Source organism: Mirounga angustirostris, unplaced genomic scaffold (genome assembly GCF_029215605.1).
Source record: "Mirounga angustirostris isolate CCGP_5_RB_7025 unplaced genomic scaffold, mMirAng1.0.hap1 SCAF_6, whole genome shotgun sequence".
Lineage (NCBI taxonomy): Eukaryota > Metazoa > Chordata > Mammalia > Carnivora > Phocidae > Mirounga > Mirounga angustirostris.
In genome coordinates, this window is record NW_026991714.1 from 129,987,254 (window position 1) to 130,012,158 (window position 24,905).

The window sequence follows — 24,905 nt, forward strand, 5'->3', positions numbered from 1 at the left end:
TGTCCTTTGTTTCCTGCATTACTGAATTCTTTTTGTGTTTGCTGATTTTTTTTTTTTTTTTTTAGTGAAATGTTTAAATTCCTTTCTTATTTCCTTTTGTGCATATTCTATAGCTATTTTCTTTGTGGTTACCACGGGGATTACTCAGCATCCTAATTTGAATGTGTTCCAATTTAACTTCAACACAGAAAAACTCTGCTCCTTTACAGCTCTATCCCCACATCTTTCGGTTGTTGATGTCACAAAATTACATCTTTATACACTGTGTTGCCCAAGAACATAAACTAAGTATTCTTTTAAATTCATTAGTCTCTTAAATTATATAGAAAACAAAATGTGGAATTAAAAACCAAGGCAACAATAATGTAAGTAGACTAATAATTATTTTTTCACAATGTATTAGCCTCTTAATCATACAGAAATCAAAAAGTGAAGTTATAAACCATTGCTATATTAGCTTTTATAATTGTCCATGTATTTACCATTACTGAGATCTCTATTTCTTCACATGGCTCTGAGTTACTGTCTAGTGTCCTTTCATTTCACCACAGTGGATGCCCTTGAGCATTTCTTGAGGAAATGGTATCTGCTACTAAAAGCTAAAATTGACTGAAATTATCCCCAATTTACCCTCCTCCAAGCCTTCCCCTGGAAGTTGCAGGCCTTCAGGAGACTCCAGAGTTCCAATATAGTTACATTAGGCAGATGCAATTGTTGTCTAAGTGGAGAGAGATTGCTGGTACTTCCTACTCTACCAATGTATTTAATCCCCATAACAACCCATCATGGGGGTGCTATTATTATCCCCATTTTGCATATAAGGACAATGAGGCAAACCTTCGTCAACATAGTACTGGAAGCCCTAGCCACAGCAATCAGGAAAAAAAATGAAATAAAAGGCATCGAAATTGCTAAGGAAGAAGTAAAACTGTCACAATTTGCAGATGATGTGATACTATATATAGAAAACCCAAAAGACTCCACCAAAAATCCATTAGTTTACTGAATCCAAATTCAGTAAAGTTGCAGGATACAAAATTAATACAGAGAAATTGGTTGCATTTCTATACATTAAAAACGAACTATCAGAAAGAGAAATTATGAAAACAATCCCATTTATAATAGCATCAAAAAGAATTAAATACCTAAGAATAAACTTAACCAAAGAGATGAAAGATCTGTACTCTAAGAACCATAAGACACTGATGAAAGAAATTGAAGATGACACAAATAAATGGAAAAGACATTCTATGTTCATGGATTGGAAGCATTCATATTGTTAAAATGTCCATACTACCAAAAGCAAAATACAGATTCAAAGCAATCCCTATCAAAACACCAACAGCATTTTTCAAAGAACTAGAACAAAAACAGAACCATAAAAGACCCCAAACAGCCAAAGCAATCTTGAAAAAGAACAAAGCTGGAGGTATCATGCCCTCAGATTTCAAACTATTCTATAAGGCTGTAGTAATCAAAACAGTATGGTACTGGTACAAAAACAGACATATATCAATGGAACAGAACAGACTGCCTAGAAATAAACCCATGTGTAGACATTCACTTAACCTATGACAAAGGAGGCAAGAATATACAATGGCAGTCTCTTCAATAAACGGTGCTGGGAAAACTGCCGACAGCTACATGCAAAAGAATGAAACTGGGCTACTTCCTTATACCATACACAAAAATAAACTCAAAATGGAATAAAGACCTAAATGTAAGACCTGAAACCATAAAACTTCTAAAAGAAAACATAGGCAGTAAACTCTTGGACATCAGCCTTAGCAATATTTTTTGGATCTGTCTCCTCAGGTAAGGGAAACGAAAACAAAAATAAACAATTGGGACTAAACTGAACTAAAAAGCTTTTGCACAGAGGGAACCATCAACAAAACAAAAAGGCACCTGCTGAACAGGAAATATTTGTGAATGATAGATCTTTAAGGGGTTAATATTCAAAATATATAAAGAATTCATATAACTCAACACCAAAAAAGCAAACAATCCAATTTTTTTTCTAGAGATTTTATTTGTTTGACAGAGAGCGAGCGAGCAGAGCACAAGCAGGGGGAGCAGAAGAGGGGGAGGGAGAAGCAGGTTCCCTCAGCAGGGAGCCTGACGTGGGGCTCGATTGATCCCAGGACCCTGAGATCATGACCTGAGCCAAACTCAAGACACCCAACCACTCAGCCAACCAGGCGCCCCCAAAAAAAGACCTGAGTAGACATTTTTACAAAGAAGACACACAGATGGCCAAGAGACACATGAAAATATGCTCAACATCACTCATCATCAGGGAAATGCAAATCGAAATTACAATGAGATATCACCTCACACCTGTCAGAATGGCCAGAATCAAAAGGTCAAGAAATAACAAGTGTTGGCGAGGATGTGGAGAAAAGGGAACCCTCGTGCACCGTTGGTGGGAACATAAACTGGTGCAGCTGCTGTGCAAAACAGTGTGGGGGTTCCTCAAAAAATTAAAAATAGAAATACCATGTGATCCAGCTATTCTATTTCTGGGTATTTATCTGAGGAAAATGAAAATACTAGTTTAAAAGATACATGCACCCCTATATTCATTGCAGCATTATTTACAGTAGCCAAGATATGGAGGCAACCTAAGTGTCCATCGATAGATGAATGAATAAGGAAGATATGGTGTGTATACACAATGGAACATTACTCAGCTTAAAAAAGAATGAGATCTTGCCATTTGCGACAACAATGGGTAGACTTGGGTATTATGCTAAGTGAAATAAGTCAGACAAAGACAAATACCATATGATGTCACTTATATGTGGAAATCTAAAAACCAAAACCAAGAAACAAAACAGAAACAGACTCATAAATACAGATAAATACAGAGAACAAACTGGGGGTTGCCAGAGAGGAAGGAGGAGAGTTGAGGGGATGGATGAAATAGGTGAAGGGGATTAAGAGATACAAACTTCCAGTTATAAAATAGTCACAGGGATGTAAATAGGACTACAGTCATTAATATTTTAATAACTTTGTATGGTGACAGATGGTAACTAGACATCATGGTGATCACCTTGTAATGTATATAAATGTCAAATCACTATATTGTACACCTGAAACTAATATAATATTGTAGGTCAACTATACTTAACTAAAAAAAAAAAGAGGGGTGCCTAGGTGGCTCAGTTGGTTGAGCATCCGACTCTTGATTTCAGCTCAGGTCATGATCTCGGGGTCGTGAGATCGAGCCCTGTGTCAGGCTCTGCACTCAGCAGGGAGTCTGCTTGAGATTCCCTCTCTCCCTCTCCCCTCCTCCCACTCACACGCGCTCTCTCTCTAAAATAAACAAATAAATCTTTAAAAAAAAAAAAAAAAGAAACTGAGGCACAGACTTACCCAAGGTCACACAGCTATAAAGTGACAGAGCTGGGATTCAAACCCAGGCAAGAGGGCTCCAGAGCCCAGCTCTTCACAACTCTGCCATGCTGCCGGTCTTTGAACAAGCCCAGGATCAGTGCTTTAGGGACTGAAAACAGGCTTCATGTTTATAGTCCTTTCCTTATTCTAAGTTTATCCGTTTACTGAAATACTCCTAAATGACGAAAGAGTTTACATCCTACTGATCATCCTGATAAGGAAAAACTCAATGCTGTATTTTGTACAAAAGGTCAGAAACACACTAAAGGCTCAGTAGGAATGATTGAGAGGCTGAAGATCTATCTATATGTATAATGGAATCCTGTGTGGTATTAAGACTGAGGCAGTGTCGGATGTGCTGCTGCTGAATGACTTCTAGAAGCCAACGTTAGATTTAAGATACAAGGTGTGGACCACTGAGTATCGCTCGCTAACCTTTACTTGTGGGGCTTTTTAAAAAAAAACTATACCAATATGCTTGCACGTGTATATAACCTCTCTAGAACGACAAGTGGGAAACTAGTAACACCCACTGGCTTTGGACGAGGGAACATAGAGTCTGGGGCTTGGGGTTGGGAGGGATTCTGATTTTCTGTGTGCACTTTGCACTGTCTGACTTTTACCATGTCCATACATGATTACTCAGAATATATATATATATGTGTATATATATATATATATATATATATATACACATATATATATAATGTCACACATATTTTCTAGGACGAGTGGTCACAACAGATGCCAAGACAGTCCCTACGAGGTATTTTTCCTGGCATTCTCAGTTCCTCATGCTCCAGAGTTCAGCTCCTCGGAGTTTCCCAGTTCTGGGGCCTGGCTTACAGCTGTCAGAGGCCCCCACATACAGACTGAGGGGCACAGGGGGTCCACCTCGACACACACTCGCCAGGGCCGGGGCGGGTCTGGGGGTTAGGAGGGGAAGGAAAACCTGCCACTTTTGCAGACTCTCAGGCCACCAGGCAGTTTGGCTCTCCTGAGAAATGCAGTGTGAGCTCCTTTCATTTGCTTCACCAGGCACTGGGATTATTTCAATCCATCCTGTTCCTAGTGCAGATCAAAGTAAGGATCTGGCCAGGTGGCTGATGAAGAGGATGGGTGCAGGGAGTCTATCTAGGGAGCAGCCTCTCGTCTCTTGTCTCTTGTTGGTTGAGGAACTCCACAGTTCACTGCTCTTTAAAGCTCCCTAAATTGTGGATGGACAGGTTCTCCCCCAACTCAAGGAGACTCATCCTTGTTGTTCTAAATGATGTGAACAAAAGCCAGAAACTTTGCATTAAAGTAATAGATTGCTTTCAGTTTATTTTAAGATCTGTTGTCACACCATTCTGGGATCTGACCTCATGGGTTCTTAAAGACTAAGTAGGGCTGCATACCATAAATACCAGGGCCGGAGACCTGGCCCAGCTCCGCCCGCTGACTCAGACTGGAGCAGGGCCAGGCCCCAGGGATGGAGGGGCTGAAAGGGCTGGGGGTGGGTTTCTTTGGAGAGAAAGCAAGCAGGCTGAGGAGAACTGCAGTCATTCACAACTCTTTCCCCTTCTCTCCCAGCCTTCCTTGTTGACAAAAGCCAACATTCATTATCAGCATATGTTTGACAAAAGACAGACTTTGAAAAGTCACCTTGAAGTCTAATCAGTTTACATAGGATTTAAAGATAGGAGTAGTGCTTTCTCCTCTTTCTAACTAGTGTGAAAACGGTAATGTCTGTTGTCAGACTAGCTACAGTTTGAGATTCTAACCACTAGGGGTTGACCTAACTCCACTAAAACCAACTGTATTTTAAACCATTTCTTCTGCAAATTATCAGGTTCTAAGATGACTAAATTACACTAATCATAAACTGTAATGTCTAGAACCATTTCTCCTAACACAGAAAGGCCTGATGTCAGAAGAGAGGAAACTGCCTCGTCTGCATTCAAAGATGAGAGGCAAGCGTAGAAGAAGACAAATCAGAGAGAACATGAGAACCAGAAGGTCAAGAAAAGTCCTAGCCTGGTAGCTTACCTCACTGTACTGCAGTGACCTGAGACGCTGCCCCGGCCAGCTCCTATCCCAGCCCCTAATGAATCAGCATCCCCAGGGCTGGGACCTGAGCACTGCATGTTTAAAGAAGCTCCAGGGTCAAGTACATGAGCTAAGGGCAGAACAACTGTGAGAGTCTAACGCTCACGGTACAGAAGAAGAGACTGAGGCTCAGAGAGGGCAGGTGTCTGGACCAATCATATTTCCAAGTCACTACTGGGGAAAGCCCCAGGTCTCCTGACTCTCCATCCAGTGTTCTCTGGGAGGGAACATCCCCCTCCAGTGCACCAGGACGCCACATACATGTACATTCCACCACTTACGATTTGGTTTCTGGCAGTCTTCTTGAATGATATGGTGGATCTTTCTGTGCAGTTCTTTGTCTTCTCTGGTTACCTAAATGGGAAAAACAGGACAGGAGAGAGAGCATTCTTAAGTAAGGAAGTGGTTGTGTAACCCAGACTCCCAGATTAGTATTTAGGATAGTTTTTAAAAATTTCACAGTAATTACCATCCCTACACAAACAAGAGTTTTTTTGATACTTGGCCTATTGTCAAACCAGCTCTGTCCCTAAGCAGCTCACTGCTTTGTAGTTGGCCCAGAGGCACACTCCCTTGGAAGGTGGTTTACCTGGACCATGATATCAAGAAAAACTGAAATTCCATACTTTTAAGGAGCAACTGTCTTCTCAAATATTCGTCATACATTCTTTTCTCTTACTCATCTTTATATTCAAAGGGAGACACAAGTGATCAAAGTCTCGATCTCCAACCAGGGCTCCTTCCTCTGGGCCCTGATACCTGTCTCATGTCTCATTAGTACTCTTTTTTCTCCCAACCCCAAAGAAAAATAAATGAAATAAAAACTGTCAGGAAAAGCTAGCAAGAGAGTACATCCAGCTCATCTACAGAAACACTTTCTGTCTCAAAGGCAAACATAACTAAGCTCCTTTCTCAACCGGCTCCAGTTTGAGGGAAGCCAAGTAACCATCTGAGTTTCAACTTCATGTTCCACAGTAAATCTAAAAACAAAAAAAGAAAAAAAGAGAGAGAGAGGAAGGAAGGAAAAGAGGAAGGAAGGGGGGAAAAAAAGCATGCAGACAAACACATGTATCAGGAATTGTGTGACCAGACTTTAGGACGAATGGGGATCTTGACTCACAAGGTTATTGTGAAGATTAACTAAGGTAATGGGAGTGAGAGCTGCCGAAGGAGGAAAGCACTACACAAACAGAAGTATCCACATCGCCATGACAACTACTTCCCCGAGAAAACAGAAACCTACGGCCTGGGAGAAGGAGGTGGAAGGGAGGAGAGAAGAGGGATGGTTCTGCAGACGAAAAGAGCTATTACTGCTTGATCACCCATTCCAGCTCACACTGATTCACAGGAGGAAGTGCCCTAGCCCCGCCACACCTCAGCCCTGGCTGCTGCCCAGGAAAAGCCACGTTTTACAGACACAGGGGGCCAACCCAGAGCCCGACGGTGGGTAGAGCATGCAACTCTTGATCTCAGGGTAGTGAGTTCAAGCCCCACGTTGGGTGTAGGGATTTTTTTTAAGATTTTATCTATTTGTCAGAGAAATGGGGAGCACAAGCAGGGGGAGTGGCAGGCAGAGGAAGAAGCAGGCTCTCCGCTTAGTGAGGAGCCCGATGCGGGACTCGATACCAGGACCCTGGGATCATGACTCGAGCTGAAGGCAGACAGATGCTTAATCAACTAAGCCACCCAGGCATCCCTTGGGTATAGAGATTACCTAAAAATAAAAAAAAATAAACCTTAAAAGTTTTACTCATATAGTATTTAAAACATATATTAATTTAAAAAACCTCTCTAAAATGGGGAATCACTAGAGTAAACCAACATCAAGAAAATGTCCTATTAAGGAAAGATTCCCCTCCAGCATCATGTCTGTAAAGAGTGAGACTTCTGGGACTCCTCGGAATTCTGATCCGCCTCCAGGAGAATCACTCGTGACTGAAGCCACATCTACGCTGCTGATATCAGCCATCACGAGGAAGCCCATTGTCACCGAAAGCACGCCCCACCCCCGAGTATTAAAGGTAGGCAGCAAGAGGTGAACCTTTAACTCTGAAGGTATGAGGCAAGCAGGCCCTTGTACCCCTGGTGGGAATGTCCGTGAGTATCGCCTTCCGGGAGGTCAATCAGACTGTGCTGACCAAATGCTTAAAGATACATGTCCTTTGCACGGCAATTCCTCTTTTAAGAACAAATCTTACAGAAATGCTTATGTGAATTCACAAAGGTAGCCATAGCAACACTATCTATGAAAGCAAAACTCAGAATCAACACCGATGTCCACCAGAAAGAAGGGGTTAGAAGTGTAGGGCAAGAACCCATGATACCATGCGAGGCCAAAAAGATTGAGGGAGATTTAGAAGTACTAAAATGGAAAGATGCCTGTGATGTGCTATTTTGGTACCCCACCCCCCAAAACTGCCAGGCATTATTTACAGCAGTGGTTCTCAACTGTCCCAGGGGACACTTGGCGATGTCCAGAGACATTTTTGGTTGTCACAAGTCGGTGGGCTGCTACTGCTATCTAGTGAATAAAGGCCAGGGATGCTGTTAGACCTCCCACAATGCAAAGGAAAACCACCCACAGCAAAGAACCATCTGGCCCAGTGTTAAGGCTGAGAAGTCCTGATTTGCAGGACAATCACTTTTGGGGGGGAAAACAAAAAAGCCACAGAAGCATCTATACGTGTACATTTGTAAATGCACAGGTAAGTGTCTAGAAGGACATACTGTTAAAAATGGCAGCTGGGTGGGGGGGGGCAGGCGCCTGGGTGGCTCAGCGGGTTAAGTGTCCGACTGGTTTTGGCTCAGGTCGTGATCTCCCGGGCATGGGATCAAGCACCACATTGGGCTCTGTGCCCAGTACAGAGTCTACTTCAGATTCTTTCTCCTTCTCCCTCTGCCCCTTCCCACTTGTGCTCTCTAAAATACACAAATAAAATCTTTAAAAAGAAATGGCACCTTGGGGAAAGAGAAGGGCTGACTTTCAGTCCTTATTTTATGAACGCCCTTAATGAATTTTAAAAATAGTAAATAGGTATTCCTAACAAATGAATATAGTGATCGAAGCTACGAAGGAAAAAAAAAAAAGTTGCAGGTCTCTTACATAGTATAGCTTATCAAAACCATCATCTTTCTGGAAAACAAATCCTTTTTCCTGAAGCAGCTGTATTGCATTCTTAAATATACTATGAATTGCCTTGGAAGTGGTGTCCTTCTTAGAATCCCCCTGTAGGAAGAGGAAAAAGAAAAAGAAGTTAAGTCCCGTCTTACAGCATCTGAGAGTAACTCCCTGGACCAACTGGTTTATGAATTCACCCAACAGGCTTTTTATCTGCTGAGTCAAAATGATGCAGGTGTGTGGCCCAGCAGGATGGTAGTTAAACAGGCCTGGGAAGTTTGCTCAGGTAGGATCATGCTTGATAACTGTTCCATACCTTAGTTGCGATGTGGTTCAATTTTACAGTATGAAATGGAAAATCAAGAAGAGAATCTTTGGAGTATGTAGTTTATATGTCTTGAACATTTAAAATTACTTCTATTCCCATGCTGCTTTTGGTAGAATTAGTTTCCTAAACAAAAAGATAATCTTTGATTTTTTTTTTTAATTCAGAGCCAAAACACTGTACATGTATATTAGCTCAGTTTTTTCATTAAAATTATGGCTATATATAATCTCTTCCTAAGGACTTCAGAGAATTTTACACATACTGAAATAAAGTTGGGGATTCTAGGATGTACAAAGTATTAAGTAGTCTCCTGTCTGTCCGAGGCGGGTCCATGGGGCTGAAGGCAGAGGGGTCCCAGACCGCATGGAAAGGAACCTCTGCTGCTCTCGGTTTTCTATCTCCTCAATTTCAGTATTTCTCCTCCAAGACATGGGTTTACGCAGAGTTACCAGTTCACCCTATTTCTTGTTCCCAAGGAAGCTGGGCCTTCAGCTATGTCCTACCATGGTTAACTAAATTGTAAGCTTACTGAGTTGGGGACTTTATTTCAACTTGGCCACCTCCTCCCTGGCACACAGTGGGTAACTAATAAGACATCCGTGTAATGAATGGGAAGTAAATACCCCATTATAGAGGAGGTATCCTTTTTATTATTCCACTGGGGATTTTCAGTCCATTTCTGAAACAAAGTAGTGAACAACTGTCCTTCAAGGTACACACCCATTTTTAATGTGACAGAAAATTGTCAAGATACTTAAAAGATGACAGCACCAAAGAAACAAGGCAAAGCTTCTAAAAAAGCATTTGAAGGCCAAGTCCTACCCCTAATGAAGAATGCTGATGAAGGGGCACCTGGGTGGCTCAGTCAGTTAAGCGTCTGCCTTCGGCTCAGGTCATGATCCCAGGGTCCTGGGATCGAGTCCCGCATTGGGCTCCCTGCTCTGCGGGGAGCCTGCTTCTCCCTCTGCCCCTCCCCCCACTCATTCTCTCTTCTTTCTCGCTCTCTCTCATAAATAAAATCTTTAAAAAAAAAAAAAAAGAATGCTGATGAAGCCTATCTGGGACAGTACCCACAGATGCTGAAAGAGAGAGCTTGCTTGTGATCTGCTGATGACATTTCCTGCACGTGATAGGGAAAGGAAAGAAACCCCCAAATGGCTTCAAGCGTTGACCACTGCATCCCCAAAGAAACCCTCTCTTTCTAGAAAAGGCCTTCCAAAGAGGCACTGTTTTAATCTAATGGATCCTAGTGACGTTTCACAAACACGCTCCCCTGGCCTGAAGAGGACAGTCTAATACTGTTATTTTTTTTTTTTTTAAAGATTTTATTTATTTATTTGAGAGAGAGAGAGTGAGTGAGAGAGAGAGAGAGCACATGAGAGGGGGGAGGGTCAGAGGGAGAAGCAGACTGCCTGCTGAGTAGGGAGCCTGATGTGGGACTCGATCCCAGGACTCCAGGATCGTGATCTAATACTTTTTTTTTTTTTAAAGATTTTATTTATTTATTTGAGAGAGAGAGAATGAGAGAGAGCAAGCACATGAGAGGGGGGAGGGTCAGAGGGAGAAGCAGACTCCCTGCCGAGCAGGGAGCCTGATGCGGGACTCGATCCAGGGACTCCAGGATCATGACCTGAGCCGAAGGCAGTCGCTTAACCAACTGAGCCACCCAGGCGCCCCCGTGATCTAATACTCTTAATTAAATTAATAGTCAACAAGCTGGAGCACCTGGTCATTAGAACATTATGGCCTGAAAGTTGACAAACATTCCAAGTTATGACAGCATCCGTTCCCTGAAGGCAGAATAAGGCCAAGAACTATGTGATGACTCCCACGGGCAGAAAATCTATGTGAGTGTGTTTAGAATAAACAACTCACCTAGCAATACTCAGTCACACAGCCTTGTATTCTGGGGCCTTCAGGGAAAGCTGTATTTATTAGGGGAAGCACAATCAACCCAAAACAGACTCTCCCACGAAACAGTTAAAGCCACTTAATCTTCATAATTCTAAGGAAATTCATCTTTTCAGTAAATTTAATACCAGGATCCTAAGGCTTGAGTTTATTACAGCTCTTACCAAGATAGAAATAAACTGGAGCCTAAAAATGATTGTTGCATGATTACTGCCATCATTAGAAATGACTCCTGGTTATCCCCAGACCACACAAAAAGCTCAGTTCCTCCTCCCAGATTTCTGTAAGCTCAGGGAGCAGAAGGACAGTGTGCTAGGACTGTGAGACTAAAAGCACAGTTTCAGCTGTGAACAAGAAGGACCCAACAGAAAAGGCTCTGTGAATATAAACAGTATGTGAAACTTCCTTTCCAAAAACATTTGCCTCGGCTGACCTCAGAACATATCTCCCTACTGGTTCTAATGATACAATCTCAGGGGGAAGGCCTCCAATCATCTCTGCTAGCCAGCAGCTTGGCTTGGCCTGGGATTTGTGTCCTTCTTGTCTTTTTCTAAAGATAAGGCTCATCTGATTCGGGAAACCAAATGCACAGAGAGAGAAACAGTAACTGGCTGAACATGCTGAGCCTGAGCAGGCCTCTCCCAGCCACAGGTCAGGAACTGGGTGGATCTCTGAAATATATATATAGTCTTCATTCTCAAACAAACTCTACATTTATCCAGCTGTCAAAGAAACAATGGTTTTGCAAGGTCTGCTTATCATGTTTCTGGATTTGCTAAGAAGGGCCACTACGGAAAAAGAAAGGCGGGGGGATGACATTCAAACCCTCTCTCCCCTGGCCTCTAAACTATATAACACTATTACAATGATTTTTTGTGAAGCTTTCATCTGTATGACAACAGAAAGTGCCAAAGGATCTAGGGTTTCACCATCACTGTAAAGCATCCTTAGTCTCCTAGGCTCTATTAAACAGAATTCAACTTAATGATGCTGACCTCCCCAACCACAGTCATGTGAGGGAATAATTCATAATTGATGGGAAAAAGTTTCCAAAGACAAAACAAAGTGCCACATTCATTTCTCTTTAAACATACCTGACTGGGCAGACAACAAGTTTCTGCTCTGAGCATTTTCAAAAAGATGTCACGCCAAAAGTTCCCCACGGTCGTTTTGAATGGAGGAACCTTCAGAGAATCCTCAAAGTCTCTCTACTTAATTGTGGCTCCTACAGAAGAGTGGGTTCACGGGAAGAATGTGGTCTTTGCTAAGCTTCAGTTTCCTTCCCAACAGGCCGACAGAGTGGTCACAAGTGCTAGGAGGCTAACTTGGCGGTGAGCCGCCTCTGAACGACTAATTGGGAGGAAGCTTAATCCTGCGGACAGCTGCGGGACCCCACCTGCGAAGGAGCCCAGGAGGGCAGAAGGCAGCGGCTAGTCCGGGCCCTCTCCACCTGGGCGTCCCCTGACACGCTATCCCTGTCTCTGCGAATGACATCGCGGGTCACAGGGCACACAGCCTGCGGCCAGCAGGAGGTAATTAGGTTCGTGAATGAAACTGAGACGCAGTGGCCGTCGCCTAGGAGGTCAGGATGAGGACCCGGTGTCTGTTCCACCAGAATCACGAGGAATAACTTATGTTACCTAACAAGGTATTCACGGCAGCCCTGCTGGTAATGACAAAAGATCGGAAAACTTCTAAACAGTCCAGAAATGGAGAGACTGGTTAAATGAATTACGGTACATGTAACAAAAGATTATTATAGTGGCAAATCCATATGTATGGCTAGGAAAGGCTAAGACATGCAGTTCAGTGAAAAGCTAGGTAGAGATCAGAGTTTAGCATGCTACCAATTGTGTAAAAAAGGGGGGAGAATATAACTACTCCTAGTTTATAAATGCACAGACTCTCTCTGGAAGGATACTCATGAGACTAGTAATGGTGCTTGTCTCTGGGGAAAGAGGGTAGGAGGGAGGATGGGAAGGAAACTTACTTTTAACTAGATACTTCTGGGGACTATTTAAATTTTTAAAAACTTCATTCCTTCAACCAACAAATAAGCATCAAGAACTTAGTTTATGGCAGCCCTGTTCTAGGCCATGGTTCTAGAGAGCGAAGAACAAGATAGAGAAGACCTCTGCCCTTGTAAAATTTAAATTCTGGCAGAGGAATAGGTAGGCAAACAAGTAGATACCAGTGATATCCTGAGATATGAAAACAGGGTGATAACACAGTGAGGAAGCAGGTGGCTATCAGAGCAAATACGGGGAGGGCAAGAAGGCGACATTTCAGCAGAGATCATTCCCGGGTGGAATAAATAAAATAAATAAAAATAAATGGTGTCACAACAACAAAAAACCTGCAAATTGCAATGAAAGGGAAAGCCTAAAATTAAAGTTTCAAATAACTCTTAATTCCAAGCAAATAAATAAACACCAAACAACTTAAGTTCACCTGTAACATGAGAGGGGAAAAAGGGACAGCTCTTTCCCAGAGGAGTAAGAAATTATTTGATTGTTCCTAGAAATTTTTACTTATAAACTAGACTGAACACAACTTGGTCTTTATTCAAATCCTAATAAGGTAACCTTATTTTGACGAAGAGAGAGCAAGTCATTAAAAACTTTGGTTCAAGAATCATCTTGCTGGGGGCACCTGGGTGGCTCAGGTGGTTAAGCGGCTGCCTTTAGCTCAGGTCATGATCTCAGGGTCCTGGGATTGAGCCCCGCATCGGGCTCCCTGCTCAGTGGGGAGCCTGCTTCTCCCTCTCCCTCTGCCCCTCCACCTGCTTGTGCTTATTCTCTCTGTCAAATAAATAAATAAAATCTTTAAAAAAAAATTCTCTTGCTGAATAATCTTGGAAAAACAATTACCTCTTCTCATTTATTTCCCTCTCATTTGGCTCCTGCTGAGATTAAATACCCATCTCAGTGAATACTAAGAAGTAGTATGAACCTTAAACTACTTTTTTCCCCTACCCAAAGATTAAGTTTACTGAGATTAAATGAGGAGGACAAAAGGGCAGGTGCATTCTCATTTCAAATTCTTAGTGGTCAGTGACATTTCCAGAAGAGAAACATGGACTAGAACCAGAACCTCTATTCCCTGGGTCTACCCTCTGAGTGTTCATGCCACAGTCCTGTTCACCCATACCCTTGAGCTGCAGATATGGGACAGGGGACCTGAATTCTCACATGGGCATGCAGCACTTACCTGCTCAGAGCCGGCGCTGTGAATCACAGGCTGATTGGCAAGGGACAGCAGAGATTCCACAATTTCCAATTCCTGCTGGTAAAAGGTTTGCACTTTGTTCTCCACGAGGAATTCTTTGGCTCTTTCACTCAGCAAACACGTGAGATTGGCAAGGTCCAGGGTACCTGGATCGCTGCTGGGGGAAAGTTTTTAAAAGCCCTGCAGAAAACTATCACCTCTGTTTCTTTTCGGTGTGCATAAAACAGAAATTCAGCTGGGAAATGTGACACTATATTGATGTTTGTTTGACTGATTGAAGTATAGCTGACACCCAATTTTAAATTAATTTAAGGTATACAATATAGCAATTGACAAGTCCACACTATGCTACATTCACAAGTCACCATTCAATACTATTACAATACCATTGACTGTATTCCCTGTGCTGTATCTTTTATCCCTATGACTTATTCATTCCATAACTAGAAGCCTGTATCTCCTACTTTCCTTCACCCATTTTGTCTATCCCCGCCCCCCCCCCCACTCCTCCCCTTTGATGGACCCTTAGGTTGTTTCCATACCTTGGCTACTGTAAATAATGCTGCAATAATCACGGAGGTGTTTTTTGAATTAGTGTTTTTGTTTTCTTTGGGTACACACCCAGTAGTGGAATTACTGGATCATATCGTATTTCTATTTGTAATTTTTTTATTTTTTATTTTTAAATTTTTTGATTTTTTAAAAAGGATTTTTAAACCTTCCCCCATTGTATATTTTTGCCTCCTTTGTTACAGATTGAGCACAAAAAAACATGGATTCATTTCTGGGCTCTCTATTCTGTTCCAATGAACTATGTGTCTATTTTTGTGTCAGTACCATACTGTTTTGATCACTGTGGCTTTGTAGTATATCTTGAAATCTGGGATTGTGATACCTTAAGCTTTGTTCTTCTTTCTCAAGATTGCTTTGGCTATTTGGGTCGTTTGTGGTTCAGTACAAATTCTAAGATTATTTGTTCTAGTTCTTTGAAAAATGCTCTTGGTATTTTGAAAAGGATGCACTGAATCCATAGATTGCTTTGGATAGTACGGACATTTTAACAATATTAATTCTTCCAACCCATGAGCATGGAATATCTTTCCATTTGCATCACCTTCACTTTTTCTCATCAATGTTTTATAGTTTTCAGAGTATATATAGGTCTTTCACCTCGTGGTTTTTTCCTAGGTATTTTATTCTTTTTGGTGCAACTGTAAATACAATTGTTTTAATTTTTCTTTCTGCTACTTTGTTATTAGTGTATGGGAATGCAACCAGTTTCTGTGTATTAATTCTATATCCTGCAACTCTACTGAATTCATTTGTAGTTTTAATAATTTGTTTTGGTGGAGTCTTCAGGATTTTCTATGTATAGCGTCATTGTCATCTGCAAATAGGGACAGTTTAACTTTTTCCTTACCAATTTGGATGCCTTTTCTTTCTTCTTCTTGTTTGACTGCTGTGGCTAGGACTTCTAGCACTATGTTGAATGAAAGTGGCAACAGTGGATTTCTTGTCTTGTTCCAGTGAGTATGATGTTAGCTGTGGGTTTTTCATATATGGCCTTCATTATGCTGTGTTCCCTCTAAGCTCACTTTGTTGAGAGTTTTTATCATGAATGGCTGTTGAATTTTGTCAAATGCCTTTTCTGCATCTATTGAGATGATCATGTGACTACTGAGAAGATCATGTGACTCTCATCCTTTGTTTTATTAATGTGGCGTCTCATGTTGATTGATTTGTAAATATTAAACAATCCCTGCATTCCCAGAATAAATCCCACGTGATCATGGTGAATGATCCTTTTAATGTATTGTTGAATGCAGTCTGCTAGTATTTTGTTGAGGATTTTTTTTTTTTTAAGATTTTATTTTTTTATTTGACAGAAAGAGACACAGCAAGAGAGGGAACACAAGCAGAGGGAGAGGGAGAAGCAGGCTTCCCGCTAAGAAGGGAGCCCGACGTGGGGCCCGATCCCAGAACCCATGACCTGAGCCGAAGACAGACGCTTAACGACTGAGCCACCCAGGCGCCCCTTTGTTGAAGATTTTTGCATCCATGTTCATCAGGAATATGGGCCTGTAGTTGTCTTTTTTTGTAGTGTGTCTGTCTGGTTTTAGTGTCAGGGTAATGCCTGCTGCATAGAATTTATTTGGAAGCTTTCCTTCCCCTTCTATGTTCTGGAATCATTTGAGGAGAATAGGTATTAACTCTTTTTTAAATGTTTGGTAGATTTCACCTGTGAAGCCTTCTGGTCCTGGACTTTTGTTTGTTGGGAATGTTCTGACTACTGATTTAAATTCGTTACTGGTAATGGGTCTGTTCAATAATAACGCTTGTTTTTGACATAAAGGGCAATTCGTACAGTGAGCTCTGTACGGTCATTTAAAAGGATGAGGCAGGACTACAGCAGCTATAATATTCATGAAAGATTTGGGGGAAAAAGTCAAGCTGCAGAATAGTATATAAGCTGTGTTCCCATTTTTATTAAAAACCAAATGATGGGGCACCTGGGTGGCTCAGTCATTAAGCGTCTGCCTTCGGCTCAGGTCATGATCCCAGGGTCCTGGGATTGAGCCCCACATCAGGCTCTCTGCTCTGCGGGAAGCCTGCTTCTCCCTCTCCTACTCCCCCTTGCTTGTGTCCCTCTCTCGCTGTGTCTCTCTCTGTCAAATAAAATCTTTAAAAAAAAAAAGCAAATGACAACCCATAAAATATATGGGTGAATGTTCACGCTTGTATATGCACAGAAGAAAAATGTCTAAAAGGATACGCATCAACCTACGAATGGTGGCAACCTTGGGGTAATGGTACTGAGGCAGGAAAATGGGGAACTTCCACATTGTTACTTTCTACAGGTCTAGAGTTTGGTTTTTTTTTTTAACATACATTTTTTGAATATATAACATACATATGTTAAAAAAGTTCAAGTGGGGGGGTGCCTGGGTGGCTCAGTCGGTTAAGCGGCCAACTCTTGCTTTTGGCTCAGGTTGTGATTTCGTGGTCCTGAGATAGAGCCCCGCATCAGGCTCTCTGCTCAGTGCAGAATCTGGTTCAGATTCTCTCTTCCTCTCCCTCTTTAAATCTTTAAAAAAAAAAATTAAAGGGTACACAGTGAAGTCTCCTTTCTATCCTCTTTGCATTTCCCACCTGTAGGCAGAGGCTATTATTGGTTTTCTGCCCCCGCTCAGAGTCCTTTGATGCAGACACTAATGAGTACGCATGTATTCTTAGTCCTCCTGTACCCCCTGACCCCCCCCACACACAAGAAAGTAAAATCATCCCTGGTTGGGAATGATGGGTATCATTTTTTAGTTTCTTGTTATAATGTGTCATTGTGTAGTATGTATTCTTAGTCCTCCTGTACCCCCTGACCCCCCCCACACACAAGAAAGTAAAATCATCCCTGGTTGGGAATGATGGGTATCATTTTTTAGTTTCTTGTTATAATGTGTCATTGTGTAGTATTTTGACTATGAAGTTTCATGGAAGCTTTCTTGCCTTGGGGCTCATTGAGCTTCTTGGATCTGTGCATTTATAGTTTTCAGCAAACTTGGAAAAACTTCATCCATTATTTCTTCAAATACATTTTCTCTGCTCCCTGCACGCCTCCAGGGACTCCAATTACACATACACTTTCCTCCCAAGAACCTTAGAATATCTGTACTATTATTATCTTCACCTTGCAGGTAAGAAAATGAAGCCACATGGGGAGTAAGGAGACTTGCCCAGAGCCCCTCCATGAGTGTGGACAGCTCAGGATTTGAACCCTAGCCTACCCCAGCATCTGGGCTCCCGCTGCTTGGCTTACTGCCATCAATACATCTTTAGCAGTGAGAGGCCACAGCTTACCTTTCTTGCTCTAGGGCTGGACTGCAGAAAGGCTGGTCATAAACTTTCCTGTAGATACTGGGCAGCTCAAGCATCCTCGCGATTTGAATGTTACACACAGGATCTTCTACTTTATCTAATAAGCCATGGGGAAAACATGCCATAGAAATTACAATGAGATCAGCTCTCTCCAGGGTCCTGGAGAGAGGACCTGCTGCTAGGCACCCAGTGGGTCTCCTTCCCTATGGGTGCCCAAGGATCATACATCCTAGATGCACTAAATGGTTCCCAGTCATCCTTTGAGAGGGAATGCAACGCCCTGAGCATCACAGGCCTGTCCGGCAGCAGACTGGAACCAGGGAAAGCACTTTCGCTTATGCACTCATCTGTTACAATGGCAAACAACAGGGGCCATCCGTGGGATTTCCAACCCAAATCAGCCAGAGTCCTGCAAAACGTATCACTCAGAGGATGTGGGACTATCGTTATTTCCAATTAGCTGTTTTCCTTCAAAGTTAATGGACTCAGTGGTATTCAAGAAATCGCCATCATTTTAAAGAATATGAACACTCTGCCCTAAATGGACGGACACACAGAACTTCAAAGTACTTTAAACTCTGATGTGGCCCAAATAAATTTGCCAGATATATATAATAAATCATTTGTTTTCTTCCCCCATTTCTAGTTACTGCTCTTCAAAACAAAGTTAAAAATGCTGTTTTTCTAAAGAAACCTGTTATGAAATATAATTTCGTCCAGTAAAGAGTTCCATCTTTTTATCTGAACTTTTTCGCCGTTTGACTTCCAGATAACCCAGAGTTTACTGGACACACACCCAGCATAACAACCAATTTGGCAGAGATAACTTGTGCTTACAATAAGTGGTGACACGAATCTCTCGTTCCTCTCTGTACATGTGGACATAACCTCTGATCTGGATAATGTCCCCAATTTCTATCTTTGTCTTCTGCTCAATGGTGTCTTGCAGCTTCTTAAGCTGTGAGGTTAAGTTCAGCTCCCCTAGAGCTGCAGCAGCTGTAGTTGCTATAGGGCCGGAAGAGACAAATGCATAACACGATCACTCCACCGCATGTGTGACAGTTTTGGGGTGAGACCAACATAAGACACCTATTCCTTCTACTTCTGATTAGCGGCTCTACTGTAAGAAATCTGCACACCCTTCTGAAATCCTCTGCTGAACAGAAGGCGTAAGTTGTAATTATTCAAAAGTAGGCTGAAGGGAACAGAGTCTAGGAGGCCTGAAAACCCGTTAGTGAGAAAGTCCTGGCAGGGCTCCGACAGGTTCTCCCCTGCTCCTGCATTGCCAGCGCATTCAAAGGGCTCTACGTGGTCCCGAGCCGAGTTCTGCGTTTGGTGGCAACAGCTCGCAACAACCCTTTAAAGTGTCCTTGCAGGAAGACAAGTCTGGCACAGGGGAAAAGGGGACCCAGATCTCCACATGCAGTTCTGTTTATGGGGAAGGCGAATATGCCTCAGGCTGATTTCCCACTAGGTGCTCAACACCCTAATCTCTCGCCTCTCATCTTCGTTGGGTAACTGGGGTAAACCCACGCTCTCTCTTTCTCTCTCACACACACGCACATTCTCATACCACTTAAAACTGAAAGCTTAAGCAACTTCATGGTGAAAATAACCCAATGCACTTCCAATTCTAAATAATTTCTATCACTTAAGTTTCATTTCAAATTGTATTAAATAGTAAGAAGCATAGCTGAGAATATTTGGGTACCACAGGTGCTGTTCTGAGGACTTGACGCTGTATTAGCACATCTCATCCTCACAACTACACCGATTTATTATTAGCCCCATTTTATAGAGGAGGACACTGAGTCACAGAGAGGTCAAGCAACTTGCACAAAGTAAAACCACTAGCTAGCAACAAAGCTGGGGTTTGAACCCAGGCGGTCTCTGACACTAGCACCTTCCTGTTTATTCTCTGCTCCTGCCCTGTGAGCATACTCATATTTTCCAGTTACAGCTAGTGTGTGTAAACAATTCGACGTTCTGATTTTCTGCCTGGCTCAAGCTCAGATACACACATGTATCCACAGAATCTATACAACTCGAGCATTTTAAAAAATCATGGAGCATTGGCATGTTAATATACCACAGTTTGATGAGCTAGTCTCATTAAATATCCCCTTCTCCCCCCTTTTTGTAATTTTTTATTTTGGCTTTAATCACCTGCACTGGATGCAGCTTAGAGGTCAGTGCTTGGGTAATGGAGTCAGACAGACCGGGCTGAGATCTCCACTTACTTCCTACCAGCTCTGCGACCGTGGGCAGGCTGTTAACCTCACGGCGCCAGGGTTTCCTCAACTGTGAATTGAGGGTAACAGGAGAGCCCACCTCACACACAGAGTTGTTGCACATGCTGTAAGTTAACCCTTACATCATGAGCTTGGCATGATGTCAGATCCACAGGAAATGGTCTATAAATGTCAGCTATTTGTAAAAATGAATAATGAAGCCCTCTAGACAAAATTATTGTGTTTTCCTTGGGGTCTTTTGTTGGGAATTACTGGACAGAAAAGTAAAAACAGGTTTACAGTTCATTACATATTGTCAGAATGTTTGCCAGAAAAACAATCAAACCGTTCTGTTTTGACAAGGTGTCAAGGCGCATGCTTGCAGCTCCTACACCGGCTTCCGTCACATGGATGTTTAGTACCTTAAAAAATACGTAATGATTCCATGACGTTTTATTTTTGCTTTTAAACTGCCAGACAGGCTCTGTGTTTTTATATAAGATGATCTGCTCTCTGCATTTCTTTACGTGTGAGAAATCATCTTGTGCATTCTATGTATCCTTCATGTCTTTTTTTAGGGAAGCTTTATCAGCTCTGCTAATTACATCCACTCCCCCCATTCCACTGCTTTTCTGTGCTTTTTGGATTTCATTTTACTACATAAAAGTTTGAAAAGATGTTTAGTCTATCCCACTGCCACTGATGGTAGTTTTCGGGGCTTTAACAGCTAGGGACTTATCAGAGTTTAACACGTAAACCCCATATTTGCTGCGATAAACACACAACTCCATCTTCTTTACGTTGTCATGTAAGCTAGAAGATACGGATCAGAGTCACCTCTTTTAAAAATATTTTTATCTACCTGAGCCAACATTTGTTAAATGCTGATGTATTTCCTGCTCTTGTTTTATTTCTGGCTTGTCATATACTTAGTGTTCCTATAATGAATGAACAAATCTCCCTATTAGCCTATTGATCCCATTGTCTTTTTAATCTTATACAACTTAGATGACTGTGGCTTTGTAAAGAGCCACAGCATTACTTTTCTTTTACCGCATCTACTCTATCAGGGGAAACAGCAACCTAGGGAGCACGGAGCACCAACACTTAGGAATCTAGAACACCATCGGCATTAATGGTACTCAGCTGACCAGCTTTCTTCAGAAAATACCCAGGTGTTACTTTTTAAAAGGTTTATTCCATCTGTGTTCCTGTCCCCTCAAGCCGTCTTGTATTTAGGCTGAATTTAAAACACATCATAATAAATGTTTCCTACAGCACTGCTGAAATGATCAGACTGGCGGCCAGTCTGAGAATGAGGCCCAGCTTTCATTTAAAGGGTGAGCCAAACTGCCGAAAGAACGGCTCAAGCTCTGTAATTTGGTGAATCTAATGAGAGGGCTGGAGCCTGACGGAATTTCATTTTAAGTAGCCTATTCCACGCTGGAAAGATAAACCCCCTCTAAAGTTACAGTATCAAGGGCCAGGCTTTCTTAACTTTTCTCATAAGCTAGTCTAAATGGTACACTCAACCGGACATTTATAGGAGTTAATAGCTTATTCTCAATTACCTTAATGGACTGCAACATGATTTTGACTCAGGCTGAATTTTGTTTAAACAAATTAGTCTCCATTGGCCACGTTCCAGGGGAAAGCTTTTAAATTGAGGGCAATTAAATGAAAAGGAGAGAATAGGCTAGTCGGGAATAATTTAGAAATCTCACTTCATATATAACATGACGAGAATCATTTTCGGGGTTTTTCCTTGTATTCTTACCCTCTCTTTTTATTCTCAAAGCAATTTCCAATTAAGGCTACCCACTGTGACTGTTCACCTATTCAACTACTTACAAATATTTTAAAAATCTTAGTCTCAGTATTAGTAGACATTTTATCCAAAAACTTACTAAATATAAGAGTTATACAATATTCCTAATGTCGTTCTTTAAAAAGAAAAAGTTGATTTTGAAAATTAAAACAATGTCTAAAACAGGAGTCTGCAAGCTACAGCCCATAGGCCAAATCCATCCACAACCTGTTTTTGTAAATAAAGTTTTACTTTACTGTACCTACTGTGTGTGGCCGCTTCTGTGTTACTATGGCAGAGCTGAGCAGTTGAGGTGCAGACCAGAGCGCCCACAAAGCAGAAAACATTTACTATTTGACCCTGTACAGAAAAAGTCTGCTGCTCCATAGCCTGAAACAAGTCCATATATTCAAACGACACCCTCTGATTGAGGGTTTGATGACACAAAAACCATAAATCTGCAAATGATTTTAATACCCTAGACATATATGAAAATTCAATTATCTGATTGTCCTATAGATTTATTTCTTGCCTCTGAAACAGCTGCATAAAAATCTGCTGTCAGGGGCGCCTGGGTGGCTCAGTCGTTAAGCGTCTGCCTTTGGCTCAGGTCATGATCCCAGGGTCCTGGGATCGAGCCCCCCATCGGGCTCCCTGCTCAGCGGGAAGCCTGCTTCTCCCTCTCCCACTCCCCCTGCTTGTGTTCCTGCTCTTGCTGTGTGTGTCTCTCTCTGTCAAATAAATAAATAAAATCTTAAAAAAAAATCTGCTGTCATTCTCAATTTTTATCTACAAAATATCCTAAACAAAGCAGTGCCAATGATTAAGATGTTCCCAAATTAGGAAATGGAACACTGAAGTTATAGGAAACTGATGGCCAAGTTCTAAACGTAAATACGTCAGAAAATTAAGCCAAGGAGCATTCCACTGGTCAGGATGGTCAAAGTAGGAAGCTGAGATTCTGGCAGGTAATGGCAGAGAGGAAAGACACCGTGTATCACCCAAGGAGCCAGACACCAGATGTTAGATAGAATAGCAGACAGTATTTCATGTGCCACTGTGTATTTCATATGCACCGCACTGTGTACGCTGCCAAACAGAAAGACAAGGTCCCAATTGCCGTAGCTTCTCTAGAACCAAAAATGATCACCAGTATTGCCCAGTATTTTTTTTATTATGAACTTAACTAAAAAAAACTACCTAAGGCCTATTAAAATGTACTCAAGGAATTCCAAATGCTGTTTCAGTTATAGTCAATGTGTTCAACATACAATTTTAAAGTTTCTTTTTGGGGCGCCTGGGTGGCTCAGTCGGGTTAAGCATCTGCCTTCAGTTCATGATCTGAGGGTCCTGGGAACAAGTCCCGCATCGGGCTCCCTGCTCAGCAGGGGGGTCTGCTTCTCCCTCTCCTTCTGCCTCTCCCCCCCCACTCACGCTCTCACTCACTCGCTCACACACACCCTCTCTCTCAAATAAATAAAAACTTTAAGAAAAAAAGTTTCCTTTCAGTTTATATTATTCAATGGTTAATTTCGAAGGAATCCTATTTTACCTTCTCATCAATTTTAGATTTTCTGACATCTTTGAGATTTCAGAAAATCTGGATTGTGGCAGCACAGTAGTGGGCAATCACGTAAAAGCAAAAATCTCCAAAACTTTCTTTGGTCAAGGGATACGCCTGGAGCATGGAGATTCTGACCTCACTGGCAATTAGGCTAAAATATCTTGACTTCCATAATAACTACCATGGTAAAAAGGAAATGCTCAAATTCCCAGCAACCTAGTCACGCTCCTGCAGGCTCATTAGGAAGTGAGCACCAGAGAAGACGGGAGAAAGAAACACAACTAGCTCTTCTATGACGTCAGTCTGCAGAGGAGCCAGATCTGCAGTTGATCCACAGATTTCACCCGTGGACAAATACGAACATTCAGCCCTACAGCTGTTCTGATGAGCCACCCTGAGTAAAAAAAGTAAAGGACTGTCAAATAAAAGTACCTGATGAAGACTCGGTATTGTTCGACTTTTTCCAGCAGATGCAATTTATAACTCCAGTGCTGTCATCTACTGCAAGAGAAGCAGAAAAGGGCAAAAGAGAGATTTGGGCACTGCCAGTGAATTCGCAGGTCGTCACTGCATTCGGCCATACCCCAAAGTGACATTTTTCAACAGCCCGGTCTGGGAACTGCTTGTCTGCATGGGTCGCTGGCATAGGAGAGCCTAGCGGAAGGTAGTCAACATTTCACTTACCCTGCCGCTCCTAAAAAACGGTGTCCTCGGGAAGTTAAGTACAAAAATCTCAATGAATGCTCACATACAAAATCGGCCTTGCTCTCCCACCGTGAAGCAAGAGCGTGCTGACACAGCCCGTGGCTGAGAGGACGCGGGACGCAACCTTCTCTCACCGTCTGCTCTTTCACTAGCTTGATGACTTCCCAAGACAAAGCATCCCAAATTTCCTGACCCGCACGTCTCTTTGTGAATGAGCTTCTGCCCAGTCCTTACCACTGAAGGGGACGTAAGGAAAGCCAACTATATTGCAGAAGAGCAGAGTTTTGTTTTCATAATGGAAAATAATTATATTTTGATCACATAAATAATTTTGGCTTATTTTATCCCTAGTGCAACACACACACACAGAATTTCTATTGCACTTGGATTTATAACTGCAGAGGAACTGGAGATGTTTGCTATGAGAGGTGTTTTCTCTTTGTCTAATTTCGGAAAACTCAAAAAAAGAGATCAGTGGGCTTAATGATTTTTTAAAAAATCATCAGTGAGACTGTTGTAAATGCACATGTAATACAGAATGTAAGGCAAATTTTTTATTGCTGGTTTAAACCTGAGTTGAAAGCAGAAGCCAAGAAAAATATTTCTTATACTAAAATAAATTCTAAATAGATTTTATTAAATGTAAAACAGGT

General features: G+C 42.0%; 1 protein-coding gene across 18 annotated transcripts in view; it reads right to left on the bottom strand.

The window, feature by feature from the left end:
- Positions 1-24,905, bottom strand: part of STN1 (STN1 subunit of CST complex) — a 52,418-nt gene that overhangs the window by 14,283 nt on the left and 13,230 nt on the right. For 10 of the 18 annotated variants that reach the window (XM_064595238.1, XM_054508374.2, XM_045878761.3 and 7 more), the window contains 6 exons: positions 23,980-24,048; positions 18,783-18,950; positions 17,928-18,042; positions 14,058-14,232; positions 8,594-8,716; positions 5,772-5,844 (listed from right to left, as the gene is read on the bottom strand). In XM_064595238.1, coding sequence (XP_064451308.1) covers positions 5,772-5,844; positions 8,594-8,716; positions 14,058-14,232; positions 17,928-18,042; positions 18,783-18,950; positions 23,980-24,048 — 723 coding nt within the window. The remainder of the gene's footprint in view (positions 1-5,771; positions 5,845-8,593; positions 8,717-14,057; positions 14,233-17,927; positions 18,043-18,782; positions 18,951-23,979; positions 24,049-24,905) is intronic. The other 8 variants (XM_064595242.1, XM_064595235.1, XM_064595237.1 and 5 more) reach the window with 6 other exon arrangements.